Source organism: Megascapheus bottae, chromosome 2, assembly GCF_031878675.1.
Source record: "Megascapheus bottae isolate mThoBot1 chromosome 2, mThoBot2.hap1, whole genome shotgun sequence".
Classification (NCBI taxonomy): domain Eukaryota; kingdom Metazoa; phylum Chordata; class Mammalia; order Rodentia; family Geomyidae; genus Megascapheus; species Megascapheus bottae.
Window position 1 is genome coordinate 3,647,822 of NC_143510.1, and position 16,051 is coordinate 3,663,872.

The 16,051-nt window shown below is 38.7% G+C and overlaps 1 protein-coding gene across 3 annotated transcripts in view; it reads right to left on the minus strand.

Moving 5' to 3' along the window:
* LOC150066277 (leucine-rich repeat serine/threonine-protein kinase 2) overlaps positions 1-16,051 on the minus strand; it is a 146,463-nt gene that overhangs the window by 48,582 nt on the left and 81,830 nt on the right. For all 3 annotated transcript variants that reach the window (XM_090319800.1, XM_090319793.1, XM_090319786.1), the window contains exons 33-36: positions 14,006-14,094; positions 9,183-9,370; positions 6,964-7,118; positions 5,507-5,653 (exon numbers count right to left, since the gene is read on the minus strand). In XM_090319800.1, coding sequence (XP_090175926.1) covers positions 5,507-5,653; positions 6,964-7,118; positions 9,183-9,370; positions 14,006-14,094 — 579 coding nt within the window. The remainder of the gene's footprint in view (positions 1-5,506; positions 5,654-6,963; positions 7,119-9,182; positions 9,371-14,005; positions 14,095-16,051) is intronic.

Consider the following 16,051-nt stretch of genomic DNA (forward strand, 5'->3'; position numbering starts at 1 on the left):
ACAGACCTGCTAGCTCCAGACAGAGCCTGTGCGAGCCCAGAGCTGTCACCAGGCCATGGTGCGGACCTGCCAGCTTCACAGAACCAGGACATCCAGCAATTTGTCAATACCTCCATGGATGTTTCCACTTCTGCTCGCAGAATGGCATTGTAAAGGAATCCCCTTCCCTGCCAGCCAAGACCAGCACCATCTTTTGACTGCTGGCAAACACCCTGCCAATCCAACTGAAGCCTGAGAAGTGGTACTGGCAGTACCATCATTCAAAAGGGCAAAGGTTTTCCCAGAGGCAGCTTAGCCGGACATCCACATTTGGCACCAGCATAAGTTCCTCCTCCTGGGCGGGGCCACGTTCCTGGTAAACAAGCCACTGGCAGTTCCACCTGCTTTTTTTTTTCTACCCAATCAAGCAAATTGATAAGAAAAACTGCAAAGCCAAATCACAGGAGAAAAAGACTTTTTAAAAGTGTTTGGATCCCGAATTTAGTGGAGACACATGTTTCATTCCCCCTCCATGCCCCCCAAAAACAAACTGAAGAATACCTCATTTTTAACTGCATTTTTCAATTGCATTTTTATGTGTTCTTATTTTCTTTTATCATTTTACCTCCACCCTTTTTGACTCCACCCTTTTTTATGTTATGATTCTTTCCCTTTTTTTCTGCTTTCCTTCTGTCATTGTGGTCATTCCTAGAAACATAGTGACAGTACTGGGTACAGACTGAATACAAATTATATTTTTATTGATACAGTCACTTGCTTTTTAATCTGTTGGTTCTTAACCCTAGCATTTCTTGTTTAAGAACTCACAACTGTGTGGGTTCTCCCACCACCTTTTTTCTTTTCTTTTTTTTAAATTTAATTTAATTTTTTAATTTGAACATCTATTGTCTGGTCAGCTAAAGAACTCTAGGTTGGTTATATCTTAAAAATTGTAATCTTCTGCAGTATTAATCTTACTCCCATTTTCAAATGGGCAGAAAAAGAAACTCAAGAAAAAAGGCAAATAAAGGAATAGCATCTCCCACCAAATATAAACAGGCAATGGAGCAGTCAATGGCAAAACTAGAGGAGAGTCCTCTAAATATTATACAAATGCAAGTGATGAACATGATTAATGAAAAGTTTAAAAATATACAGAAAGAGATACGTGAGGAAGCCATATCTCAACAAGATGAAACAATAAAGAAGGTGATACATAAATGTGAGGAAGCTATAAAAGAGGCCATTATAAAGGATTTACAAAGAAAAATGGACGAATTCATAGAATCCACAAACAAAAAGATAACCGAACTCCAACAAATGTCCAATGAGAATAAAGCTGCTGAGCTATCCCCTCAAATAGAAATCAAGAGGTTAAAGAAGTACATACACAATTTAAAACGAGATGCAAGGCATCAAAAATGAGCAATTGAAAGGAGGGAGATGAAGAATGAAGTAGAAAGCACTGAGAGCAGGTTAGACAATGCAGAAGAGAGAATTTCTGGGGTTAAAGATAACCTAGTTGTTACAGAAAAAGAACAGAAAATGAGTCAAACCAAATCTAGGAAATAAGAGAGAACGCTTCAGGAGGTCCAAGATACAATTAAGAAACCCTAATTGAAGGCTAATTGGAATTGATGAAGGCCCAGAGAAAGAGATCAATGGTATTGGAAATATACTTCAGGGAATTATCTCAGAGAACTTCCAAAAATATCCAGAAGGGTAGGCCCATCCAGATACAAGAAGCTTTTAGAACCCCAAACAGACGTGACCAGAAAAGGACATTCCTCCGCCACATTATAATCTGTACAGGATCAATAGAGACCAAAGGAAGGATTCCAAAAGCAACCAAGGAGAAGAGAACAATCACCTACAAAGGAAAACCAATCACAATAACCAGATTTCTCAACAGAGACCATGTAAGCAGGAAGAGATTGGACGGATATACGTCAGGCCCTTAAGACAAATAACTGCATTAAACTGCAGAGCTTCTGTATGGCAAAGGACATAGCTAGTAAATTAACTAGAAAGCATACAGAGTGAGAGAAGATCTTCACTAACCACACAATGGACAAAGGCCTCATATCTAAAATATATCAACAGCTCAAAAAATTGAGTCACTCCAAAACTAATCTCCGAAGAAACAAACATCCCATTAAAAGATGGGCCAAAGACTTAAAGAGAGTCTTCTCTGAAGAAGAAACAAAAATGGCCTATAGACACATGAAGAAATGCTCAACATCTCTTATCATAAAAGAAATGCAAATTAAAAGAACTCTAAGATTCCACTTCACTCCAGTTAGAATGGCCAGGATAAAGAAATCTAATAACAACAGATGCTGGAGGAGATGTGGACAGGAGGGATCACTATTACACTGTTGGTGGGAGTACAAACTCGTTCAACAACTATGGAAAGCAGTATGGCAGTTCCTCAAAAGCCTAAACATAGAGCTCCCCTATGACCCAGCAATTCCACTACTTGGCATTTACCCAGTCATCCAGAAACAAGGAAATACTGAATCCACTAGCACAACGATGTTCATTGCAGCACTATTTACCATAGCAACGATATGGAACCAACCCAGATGTCCCTCAGTTGATGAGTGAATCAACAAGATATTTTATTTATACACAATGGAATACTATGCTGCTGTCAGAAAAAAAATGATATTGTGCCATTTGTAAGGAAATGGAAAGACGTGGAAAAAATCATATTAAGTGAAGTAAGCCAGACTCAAAGGAACATAGGCTCAATTGTTTCTCTCATCTGACATAATCAGTAGAAACCTTGGGCTCTTATAGCAGAGATTCACAATAGAACAAAATCTAGATAAATAAGGTCATATAGTATGACGCTAAATGTAAGGACCTCCAGGATAAAGAAACAAAAGCCATATAATGAATGATTATTGTCCTTAACGTACTATTTTATCTCTCATCTCTTTTACTGTCCCTTTGTTATCTCATATTGTTACAATATTTCACCTTGTTATCTGATATATTTTATATATGCTTAATTGGTTATTTGAAATAGGAGAGGGTAGGGAGGAAATCAAGTTGTGCGGGGAGAAGGGGGGAGCGAAATGGGGATCATGACATGAAAAAGGGTATCAATATTTGTGATGTAATGTACCTTCTATCTGTTGAATATAATGTAACCCTTCTATTACTTACAATAAAAAATAAATGAACAAAGCCTACAGAATAGGAGAAGGTCTTCACTAACCATACAACAAAGTCCTCATATCTAAAATATATCAGCAGCTCAAAAAATTGAATCACTCCAAAACTTATCTCCAAAGAAACAATCATCCCATTAAAAGACTTCAAGACTTAAAAGACTTAAAGAGAGTCTTCTCTGAAGAAGAAACAAAAATGGCCTATGGACACATGAAGAAATGCTTGACATCTCTGGCCACAGAGGAAATGCAAATCTAAACAACTCTAAGATTCCACCTCACTCCAGTTAGAATGGCCAGGATCAGGAAAACGAATAATAACAGATGCTGGAGGGGATGTGGACAGGAGGGATCACTACTACACTGTTGGTGGGAGTACAAACTAGTTCAACCACTATGGAAAGCAGTATGGCAGTTCCTCAAAAGCCTAAACATAGAGCTCCCCTATGACCCAACAATTCCACTACTTGGCATTTACCCAGTCATCCAGAAACAAGGAAATACTAAATCCACTCGCACAATGATGTTCATTGAAGCACTATTTACCATAGCAACGATATGGAACCAACCTAGATGCCCCTCAGTTGATGAGTGGATCAACAAGTTGTGGTATTTGTACACAATGGAATTGTATGCTGATGTCAGAAAGAATGACATTGCCCCTTTTGTAAGGAAGTAGAAAGACTTAGAAAAAATCATATTAAGTGAAGTAAGCCAGACTCAAAGGAACATGGGCTCAATGGTTTCCCTCATTTGTCATAATCAGTAGAAACCTTGGGCTTTCCTAGCAGAGATTTACAATGGAACAAAACCTAGATACATAAGGTCATACAATACGATGCTAATTGAAAGAACCTCCATGATATAGAAACAAAAGCCACATAATGAGTGATTGTTGTCATTTATGTACTTAATATCTTTTGCTGTCCCTTGGTTATCCCATATTGTTACAGTATTTCATCTTGTTATCTATTGTATACATGTGTATTTGATTATTTGGAATAGGATAGGGAAGGGGGAAAACAAGATGAGGGGTGGGGGTAGAGGAAGGGAAATGGGGACCAAAACATGAGAAAGGTTATCAATGTATGTGAAGTAATACAACTTCTTTCTAGTGAATATAATGTAACCGGTCTATATGGGAAAAAATACAAACCAACAAAATCTCCGTAATCTTTTGCTAATGTGTATATGCAGTCCTGGGGCTTGAACTCAGGGCCTGGGCCCTACCCTGAGCTTTTTTGCTCAAAGCTAGCACTACACCACTTGAGTCACAGCCCCACTTCTGGCTTGGTTTTGGTCGTTAATTGGAGAGAAAGCATCTCACACACACTTTTTTGTCTGTATAATGTATAGAGGGGTTATGGTTACATTTGTCAGGAAGTAGGTGCATTACTTCTCACACGTTGACATCTCTTCTCCCAGCCTCTTCCAATCATCTTGCTTCCCCTTCTTCCCTTCCCTATTTTAAATAAACAAATAAATGTATATACAATATACCAGGTGTATACAATATACCAGCTAATAAAGTCAGATACAGTGAAACATGAGATTAACCGTAAGGGCAAAAAAAAAAGAGAAGAGAAAGGAACATAGTACATTAAGAACAATAATCACACAAAATAAAGCTCTTGTTTCTATATCCTAGAGATCCTTTGATTTAGTCTCATCCTATATGACCTTATGTACCTAGGTTTTGAGTAATCATCTGGTAGGAGAGTCCCTAGATGTCTCACAGACTTTTCTTTCCCAGACTGACTTTGAACTACAATCCTCAGATCTTGGTCCCTTGAACAGTTAAGATTAGAGAGGAATGCCACAAGTGCCTGGATATCTCAATAATCTTATACAGTCCCAAAGCTAGAAAAGTAGCTAAAATGTTGTTGCAGTTGTTTGGTTTTATTTCGTCAAAATTTTACAACATTGTGAATAGTGATTTTTGCCCCATCAGATATGATGCTTGAACTTTGTTTCTAGGCTCTGTTCCTGATTTCTTCAATTCAAGGCTATCACTCTACCACGTTGAGCCACAGCATCACTTCCAGTTTTCTGGTTAATTGGAGATAAGAGTCTTATGGACTTTCATGCCTGAGCTGGCTTTGAACCGTGATCCTAAGGTCTCAGTCTTCTGAGTAGCTAGGATTGCAGGTGTGAGCCACCAGCACCCAGCTTTGCAAACTAATTTTTATTTCCTGGCCTAAAATGATCTTCCTATTTCACACATGTAAGTCTCTGGGAGTATGTGTCAGTCATTGGGCTTTTTGTTTGGTGTTTTGAGGGGGGTTTTTGGTGGGGAAGAGGGAGTTGTTTTTAAGCTTAAATTCAAAGCTTTGAATTAGTTTCCTTACCTTTTCTACAAGAAGGAACCGTGATTTTTAAGAAGCTCTCTGGATGATTGTCTAAGATTTCTGATCCCACCAGACAATAAGCCTCCGGAGACCAATTCAAGTAGATGCCTTGTCTCCAGTACATTCGGTTTGGCCGAAGTGCTCGTTCTGAAGAAAATTTGTATCACCTCAAGCATATACATCAACCATTAACTACTTTATAGATGAAAGAGAACATAAACTTATTCCCATATCCTGAGTAATAAAGTTGTATATGTTTTGAAAGAAGATACTGGATTTCTAACATTATCCTTTTTCTATACCTATTAAACATTACATTAAATATCTTATCCTCAATTTTACAATAAAATAAATTAATAAGCCTATAGATTATCTTAAAATACAGTTCAGGTCCAGGCTTTTAAATAGTTTGGATGGTTAATATGTAGTTAAAGGAAATCACAAATAAGTTCTTATCATTTTTTAAAATATTAACAGTCATAGTAAAGCTCATTCCCTAAGTTTATCTTTTTTTGTCAGTTGTGGGACTTGAACTCTGGGCCTGGATGCTGTCCCTGAGCTCTTCAGGGACAAGGCTACTGCCTTGAGAGACAGCCCTACTTCTGGTTTCCTGGTGGAGATAAGAGTCTCACAGACTTTTTAGTGCCTGGGATGGCTTTGAACTGTGATGCTCAGATATCAATCTCCTGAGTAGCTAGGATTACAGGCACGTGACACTGCACTCAGCAAATCATTCCCTAACTTTCTAATGCTTCACAACTACTTATATATTAATTAATCTCAAGCAAGGTAAGGTTTATTTCAGAAACAAGTAACTCTGATATAAATCTGTTAGTATGTGATACTGTCTTTTATCTCAGAATGAAAAGACATTATTACAAACATCCATCATTATTCTTCTTCTAATCCTTTGGGGACTGGCCAACCACCTGCAGGACTCCTGTACACTTTCCTCTCTGGGCAGTAGTCATGTCTTTGTTGTTGGTGGCAGTGGGTGTAGTGATGGTGATGGTAGTGACAATGGTGCTGCTGATAATAGTGGTGGTGATATTGGTGATGGTGGGCAGCCATGGTGATAGTGATGGTGGTGGTGGAGGTAGTGGTAGTGGTAATTGTAGGGATATGGTAATAGCAGTGATGCTGGTGGTAGCATGTACAAATTTAAATCAATGACTCCTGGCATATCCACCTTTTAAAATTATTGTTTCTCATTGGCCATGGCTTGGAAAGCTGGATATTCATGGATTTCCTGAAAGTAAGTCTAAATGAAGAACAAAGAGAATTGAGTACAGATTGAGGGAGCTTTCTTGCCAACAACAAAAAATGTATTCATGCTCCTGGGTTTTCATATTCATAACACTCAGGTTTTATGCCTTTCAAATAAGTAACTCTAGAACAATACCATACTATTTTCAATGTTTTATCCCTACCTTCTCAAGCCTCTGTTAAATACATACCTCTTCCAGAAAGCATGTAAGGTGAAATTTCAAGCAATCGATTGATTAATCTTGACCAGAATCCCATAGGGAAATAGGGCATTTCATAGAGCCGAATGATAATTTCAGAGTTCTCACAATGAGGAAGCTCTATCACAGGTCTGTGGTCAGATAAACTAAAGAGAAAAGGAGATTGTTGTCATAGAACTTTAGAAAATAAGGCTGGAAGTGGTAGAGTGCTTGCCTAGCATGCACAAAACCCTGGGTTTGATTCCTTGGTACCACATACACAGAAAAAGCCAGAAGTGGTGCTATGGTCCAAGTGGTAGAGTGCTGGCCTTGAGAAAGCCCAAGGACATTGCCCAGGTCCTGAGTTCAAGCCCCAAGACTGGCAAAAAAAAAGAGAGAGAACTTCAGAAAACACCCAAGCCTGGGCTGGGAGTTTGGCCTAGTGGTAGTGCTTGCCTAGCATGTACAATGACCCAGGATCAATTCCTCAGTACCACATACATAGAAAAAAGCTAGAAGTGGTGCTGTGGCTCAAGTGGTAGAGCTTTAGCCTAGAGAAAGCCCAAGGACAGTGCTCAGGCCCTGAGTTCAATTCCAAGAACTGGCAAAAAAAAGATAAAATAAAACACCCAATCATGTTTACAAAAATACTTCACTGCTTAAACTCAATGGAGATAACATTCTGAGTAATTGTCCCCTGAATAATTAGTTTCTTGCTTCATATTCTTCTCCCTATACTCTTTGGCAATTTAATCAATTCAGATACAGCTCAAATGTAGTAGACATTGATACTTCTTCAATCCTATTTGCACTAAGGCACTATTGAAATGAATTATACAGAAACAAACATTGAAGCTATATAAAACTTGAGAAAAACACAGGTCCTAGGGAAAAAAAAAAAACAAAAAAACTGTGCATCTATATTTAGAACCAGTGTCATCCATCAATCAATATAATTCGCAGTTTCAACAATATATTACTTTAAAACATTTCCCAGTTATTCATACAGGAATTTCAAAAGAAAAATTCTAAGCCAGGTGTTGGTGTCTCACACATGTAATTCTAGCTACTCAAGATCAGTGGTCAAAGCCAGCCAGGCAAGAAAGTCTATGAGATTCCTATCTCAAATTAACTACACAAAGGCTGGAAGTGGAGCTATGACTCAAGTGGTAGAGTGCTAACCTTCAACAAAAAAGCTAAGGGACAGGGCCCAGGTCCTAAGTTCAAGCTCTAATACTGGTATACACACACAGACACACACACACACACACACACACACACTTATTGTAATGTCATATATTCTTTGAAGACTGTTGAAAATGCATTGTAGGGGCCGGGAGTTTGGCCTAGTGGTTAAAGTGCTTGCCTAGCATGCATGAAGACCTGGGTTCGATTCCTCGGTACCACGTATAGAAAAAAGCCAGAAGTGGTACTGAGGCTCAAGTGGTAGAGCTCTAGCCTTGAGAAAGTCCAAGGACAGTGCTCAGGCCCTGAGCTCAAGCCCAGGACTGGCAAAAAAAAAAAAAAGAAAATGCATTGTATCCCTTAAACTCCCAACCTGATAACTCTCTTATTGTTGTATATGGATGCATGTACACACACACACACACACACACACACACACACACACTTATTGTAATGTCATATATTCTTTGAAGACTGTTGAAAATGCATTGCATTGTATCCCTTAAACTCCCAACCTGATAACTCTCTTATTGTTGTATATGGATGCATGTACACACACACACACACACACACACACACACACACACACACACACAAATCTCCTATGTTTACCTTTATTAAATAATTTAAGCTGTAGTAAGCCAGATAGCAATTACACACATGGAATAGTTAAGTCCATCTTTAAATGCAATGCTTTCATTAAGAGTTTAATTACTACAAAGTTCTGAAGAAGTAAACAGCATTTATTCCATCTGTCAAAAAAACCCGATGGGGCCAGGAGTGTGGCCTAGTGGTAGGGTGCTTGCCTAGCATACATGAAGCCCTGGGTTTAATTCCTTGGTACTCCATTCGCAGAAAAAGCCAGACATAGTGCTGCGGCTCAAGCAGTAGAGTGCTAGTCAAGTAAAAGAAGCTAAGGGACAGTGCCAAAGACCTGAGTTCAAGCCCCAGGACTGGGAAAAAAAGCACTAATTTGACAATGAAAACTATAATCCAGTAGGAGGTGACTCTCTATGGAGATATTTAAATTTTAAGGTTTATCTTACCTGCTTGGAACCAGTAAATATTCTTCTCCTAATGGCAAGGCAATCTGGAACTTTTCTAAGAGTTTAAAGTACTGTGTCATGTAGTTCTTTGGAAATCTTTTCTTCTTTGACAGAAATTTTTCCACATCTCTACGTGAAATAATTCCCTTAGGATGTTTTGGATAGCCTTCCACTTTTACTGTCAAAATCTGAAAGATTTCAAGTCATACTCAGTGGGATTCCTTTCATGAAATGTTTCAACTTGAAAGCATTTCATTTCTTGAAAGCAATGAGAAAAATTTGTCTAGTGCAACATAGAACCTAGTTTCTCTGCCACCCATATGACTTAGAAAACTCAGTGGGGCAACCACTTTCTGAAACCATGTTTTAAATTAAAGAAGGAAAATCAGAATTCGAATGTATTGGGATCCTTCAGTCTTGAGTCTGAAGACATTAAGACAACTCTCATACAATTACAGACCATTCCAAAGTACAACCTTTATACTGAAGTCTCATCTATCCTTAGAGATATTTCCTTACTATCAACCCTATAGTTTTGCAGTACAAATATGTCTTAATATCTATCAACTATCTATCTACCTGTCTGTCTATCTATCTTCCTCCCTACCTACCTGCCTATTTACTTTTTCTACTTTCGCCAGTACTGGGCTTGAATGCAGGGGCCTTTCTCTCTCACTTAGTTTTTTTCTCTCAAGGCTGGTGCTCTACCATTTGAGCCATATCTCCACTTCTGGCTTTCCGCTGGTTAACTGAAAATAGTCACTTGGATATATCTGCTTAGACTGGAGCTTTGAATCTCAATCTTCAGATCTTCTGCCTTCTGATCAGCTAGGATTACAGGCATAAGCCACTAGTACCTAGCGGCTTAACATCCTTATAACAAGAGAAGTCTTCCATCAATGGAAGGTGATGCAGGGTGGCACTGGTGAATGATTCACAAGGTAACTACTACCTTCTGCTGGACGCCATTTGTTGAGTCTGGGTCAGAATGTCTGCAGCGCAACTCTGTTAACATGTAACCCAGAAGGTTTCAGCGTAAAGGTCATATTATAAAGCTTTGATCATTGTGACTGGGTCTAAGAATCAGAACTGAGTTCAAAGGGACCTAGGTTCAAAATTAGGGTCTACCATAAAAGTATAAACTTGGAAATAATGAAGCCTTGGCATTTCAAGCCTCCTAGTTTGAAGAGGACTTGTCACACAGCAATAAAATCCAAAGTTTATCTTAGTTGTATCACTTTTAAATGACTTTTCAATTTTCCCTTAACCTACTCATCTGAATAATTTGCACTCTTAGTCAAATAAAGAGAAGCTTCCTCTGAATCTCTCCCACATGTTTTATCACACTAAATCCTCATACAAACAAGTTCATGTTCTGCCTGATTAATTTAATGGATCTCTTTCATATCTCCTTTATCATACACTTAAGTGAGTTTTTCATACTTCTTCCTACCTCAATGAAACCTTCTTTAAAACATTTAGTGACCCATAACATCTCTGGGAACCCAGAAAGTGGGGGATTTATTAGCCCTTCTATGCTGGGAAATTATTCCTACTCTCTTCTTGATGATTCATGGAGATGAATACCCCTATTTATTTGTGCTCATGGATGTCATACAAAGTCACTCTTGTTTTCTCGTGGTTACTTATAGCTTTCTTTTCCTTTTAACCTAAGTGGAAATGACATATTTCAATTTTTCCAACATACATAAGAATGATGAACTTTACATTTTGTTAATAAGAAATGACCACTTCACTGACATTTAAGATCTGTTTTGTTCAACTTCTTGGTTTAATTTTCACCTAAATTAGCCTGGGGAGATGCTAACTATGCTAAATGAGTATGCTAAATAAAAGAACTTGTTCTAAATTAGAATCTTAAGGGAACTTTTATATTATCATCATAGAAATCTGTTTTTTAATGAAAATGATTCTGATAGAAATTTCTTGCTTAGTATACTCTACAAGATGTTCCCACTACTATTCACCTATGTACAATTTCAATGCTCCAAAGTCACATGGAAACATTATGTATGTAGAGGAATGACTTCAGTCCTTTCTTGCCTAGATAGAGTTTTCTTGTTCCTTTTCCTTGCAGAGCAAGGGAGGGGGCAGAAGTTAGATTTGAACTCACGGCTTGCATACTAGTCTAGCATGATTTCTGCTAATTAATTGGAGCTACAGGTCTCACAGACTTTTCTACCTGGGCTGACTTTGAACCATGATCCTCAGATGTCAGACTCCTTATTAACAACTAGCATTATAGGTATGAGCAAGTAGCAATTGAGTGAAAATTTATTCCTTAAAATAACATGCCATAAATTACCAATTAAGCCAAACATAAAATTAGCTAATTTTTCAGCTCCACTGAACTAGAGAGGTAATTTGGAATATTGATATCCTTCACCAAAAAAGGTTTAAAGTCCTTGTAGTATGCATTCAGAAGAGCTTTAAACACAGGTGAAGCCAATGGCAAGCATGAGTCCTTGGCCACATTACTCAATGATGATTTCATTGCCACTGATTATATTAAACATTACAGTCAAACATATACTCAACATTCATACATCAAAGGATGAAAGAATGAAAATCCAAGCTGAACCCAAGCACTTGTGGCTCATGCCTACAATCCTAACTACTCAGGAAACTGAGATCTGAGAACTGCAGTTTGAGGTCAATACAGGCAACAAAGTCTATGAGATTCTTATCTTGAAGTAACCACAAAAAAAAGTTGTGGAGCTATGGCTCAAATGGTAGAGTGCTAGCTACCCTTGAGGGAGGAAAAAAAATGCTCAGAGACAGTGTCCAGGCTTTGAGTTCAAGTCCCAGGAGCAGTGTAAAGAAAACCCCTAAGTTAATAATATAACAAAATAAAGGTAACAACAACAGACACATTCTGATTAAATGCTGGGTACACCAATGTTTCAATATGTTTTCCAGTTCCCTGGTATTTAGCTTGCATTGAGTTCCTTCTTCAAATTGCCTACCTTTTATGTTCTTATATGGAATGTAGGAACAGTATCTAGGAAGACTTAAGGACATTTAACCAGTATTACAGCTTCATTAGAAGAGCTATTTCTAATATTAAAATGCATAATGAGGGCTGGTAGTTTGGTCTAGAGAGCTTGCCTAGCATGCACAAAGACCCAGGTTTGATTCTTCGGTATCATAAACATAGAAAAAAGCCAGAAGTGGTGCTGTGGCTCAAGTGGTAGAGCTCTAGCCTTGAGAAATCCCATGGACAGTGCTCAGGCCTTGAGTTCAAAGTCCAAGACTGGCAAAAAATGCATAATCATCTTAAGGACTGAGGGATCCCCTTGAAAAACTGTAAATTATGCTCTTAAATGAAATAATGCCAAAGCATACACATGCTGGAGGTGCCTGCCTTTCTCCAAGCTCTTGCTTAGAGACACAGTGTTTCTCAACTGTGGCAATGTACAGATATGTGTCAAAACTGGGAAAAGAGAGCTAGGGTCTAGAAAGGAAAAAAATACTTCTGGTACACTATACTGTGGACAAAGGAATGATGACAATTGCGTTAGAGTAGAGAAATCTGAGCTACTGTGTTTTGTTTGGTGGATTATTTCATAATAAACTTGTAGAGAAAGGTTATCATGACTAATTGGTTTAAACTTATTGACAGTGAAGTATCATTGAAAAAAATCCATTTTCCATGTGAAATACAAATGGAGAGGTGACAGCCATTATTTCAAAGGTAAAATCATTGGGAGCTCAAATTAGTCCCCTTAACAGTCAAACTACCTCCAGGCAATCCTGAGTTTTTATAGGCCCAGAAACCCAATTTTCTCAATTTGAATTTACCCCAAGGATTTCCTCAAAGCCTCTGTTCAACTGACTAAGCCAATGAGCAGACCAACAATACGATCAGGATTTAGGAAAGTAGCATGGACCATAATAGTATAAACAGCTAATTAGTATTTGGACATTTAGATATGAACATGAACTCTGGGACCAGGTGGTGGTGGTCCCACCCATAATCCTAGCTACTCAGAAGGCTGAGATCTGAGGTCTAAGATTCAAAACCAGCTTAGGGTAAAGAAGCCCATAAAATCCTAATCTCCCATTAACCAGCAAAAAACATCTAGAAGAGGAAGTGTGACTCAAGGGACAGAGTTCAAGAATTGAACTAAAAGCTAAGCAAGAAAGTGAGGCCCTGAGGGGCTGGGAGTTTGGCCTAGTGGTAGAGTGTTTGCTTGGCATGCACAAAGACCCAGGTTCAATTCTCAGTACCACATACATAGAAAACAGCCAGAAGTGGTGCTGAGGCTCAAGTGGTAGAGCTCTAGCCCCGAGAAAGTCCAAAGACAATGGTCAGGCCCTGAGCTCAGGCCCAGGACAGGCCAAAACAAAAAAGAAAATGAGGCCCTGAGTGCAAGCCCCAGTTCTAGCACACATTAAAACATGAACTCAGGGGGCCAGGAATTTGGTCTAGTGGTAGAGTGTTTGCCTAGTATTCATGAAAACCACAAACAGGAAAAGCTAGAAGTGGTACTGTGGCTCAAATGGTCGAGTCCTAGCCTTGAGAAAGCCCAAAGACAGTGCTCAGGCCCTGAGTTCAAGTCCCAGGATGGGCAAAAAAATAAAATAAAATAAAACATGAACTCAGATTCCTTCTTTCCTGAAATTCTGTAAAATATCCTATACATTTCTTTAACTTCTCCTTGTTTCTGCCTTCACTAAACAGAAATACTGAAATGCTAGATGTTCTGGGTTGATGTTCTGGGTATCATCTGATGTACTCTCCAATCAACCTTCCCACTCCCCCCACCCCAGCCAACACACACAAAATGAAAGACACCAACCTGGGCCATGACTTTACAAAGCCACTTAGGGTCCACAAAATATAAGTCACTTAACTGCAGTGCTGGGTCTTGAAAATGAAGAAGCACTCCTGCAGGAAAAAAACCAACATCCAACAGTGAAGAATGCAGAACACATAAATTATCAAGAAGCTTTAGGAAGAGCCTTGTTTCACCTCTGTAGCTCCCAGGAGAAGAATCTTTAGCAGAGGGAAGGCAGAGCTGAGACTCTATTGGTATACCTTAGAACCCCAGCTGAACATCCGTGATTGTAAAATAGGGCATGTACAAGTAAACACAAACTGGATCACAAAGGTATTTACAGAATAATTTAGAAGTGGAACTGTGACTCAAAGTGATAGAGTGCTAGCCTTGAGCAAAAGTACTCAAAGACAGCACCCAGGCTCTGAATTTAAGAACCACAACCTACCAAATGATGAAATTCCTTAGAAAGGGTCTAGAGTGAGCTCTAGTGGCAGAGTGCTTGCCTAGCTTTGGGTTTGAGCCCTCCATATCACATACACTGGAAAAGCTGAAAGTGGTGCTGTGGCTCAAGTGGTAGAATGCTACCTTGAGAAAGCTCAAGGATAGTGCCCAAGCCTTGAGTTTAAGCCCCAGGACTGGCAAAAAAAAAGAAAAAAATATATGTGAATTAATGCACCTTCTATCTGGCAAATATCATGTAACCCTTTTATTAATTACAATAAAAAATATTTTAAAAAAAGACTAACCCTTGAAAAAAAAAGAAAAAAGAAAAGAAAATCCTTTGAAAAGTGAATTCACATTCCAACAAGATGAAAGCTAGGAAACTGGCACTTGAAAGGTACAAGGAAGAGGTCAAGGGTAGCTGAGTAGATGAATGACGAGAGGAAAGAAAGGAGAATGCAGTCATAATATTCAATGCATAGACTATGAAACCAGGAAAATTGAGAGCAGTTGTTGGCTTAGGAGGAAAGGGGAAAATGATGAATGGGGTGACTGATTACAATGCATTGTACTTATATAAACTGATATCAGCAACTCCTCTGTACAAGTACTTAAAATAATAAAAATATAATTTAGAGCCAGGTGCTAGCCCAATGGTTCATACCTGTAATCCAGCTGGCTCAGGAGGCTGAGATCTAAGAATCCCTGTTCAAAGCCAGTCCAGGCAGGAAAGTTTGTGAGACTCTTATTTCCAATTAACTTCCAAAGTCAGAAGTGGAAGTATGGCTTAAGTGGTAGAGCACTATCCTTGAACACAATGTTCAGGGACTGAATCCAAGCCCTGAGTTCAAGTCCCAAGAAAGATTCTTAAGCAATAACTGAGATAGAAGAATATTTGAGACAATAGCATGCACTGAAGAAGTCTGAAGAACATATGTTCATAAATAAAAACTTGGACACTTTTAAAGATTTGTTTTTGCATTTCCTTTATAGTTTTAGGTTCAGTGCAAAGACATATTATTTTAACTATAGATAAGAACTACAGGTGCCAGTGGTCTATAATCCTAGCTACTCAGGAGGCTGAGGCCTGAGAAGAATAATTTCAAGCCAGCTAGGGAAAGAAACTTCATGTGACTCTTATCTCCACTTAACCAACCCAACCCTCCCCCAAAAAATGGTAAATAGAGCTATGGCTTAAGTGACAGAGCATGAGCCTTGAGAAAAAAAGCTGAGACAAGCACATGCCTGTAATCCTAGCTACTCAGAAGGCTAAAATATGAGGATTGCAGTTCAAAGCCAGTGCAAGTAGGAAAGTCCATGAGACTCACACCTTCGGTTAACCACTGCACACACACACACACACACACACACACACACACACACACACAATGCCAGAATTTAAGCTGTGCATAGTAGAACATTAGTCTTGAGCAATAAAACTCATGGACAGAAACCAGGGCCGAAAACAAACCTCAGTACCAGCACTAAATAAATAAATCTCAGTATATCTAAGAATAATGAGTAAAGGGATTAGATTACTATCTATGTGAAACCATCTTCACAGAACAGAATTTAGTGAATAAAATCATCTTCTTGTCACTTGATCCAGTGAGTACTGATACT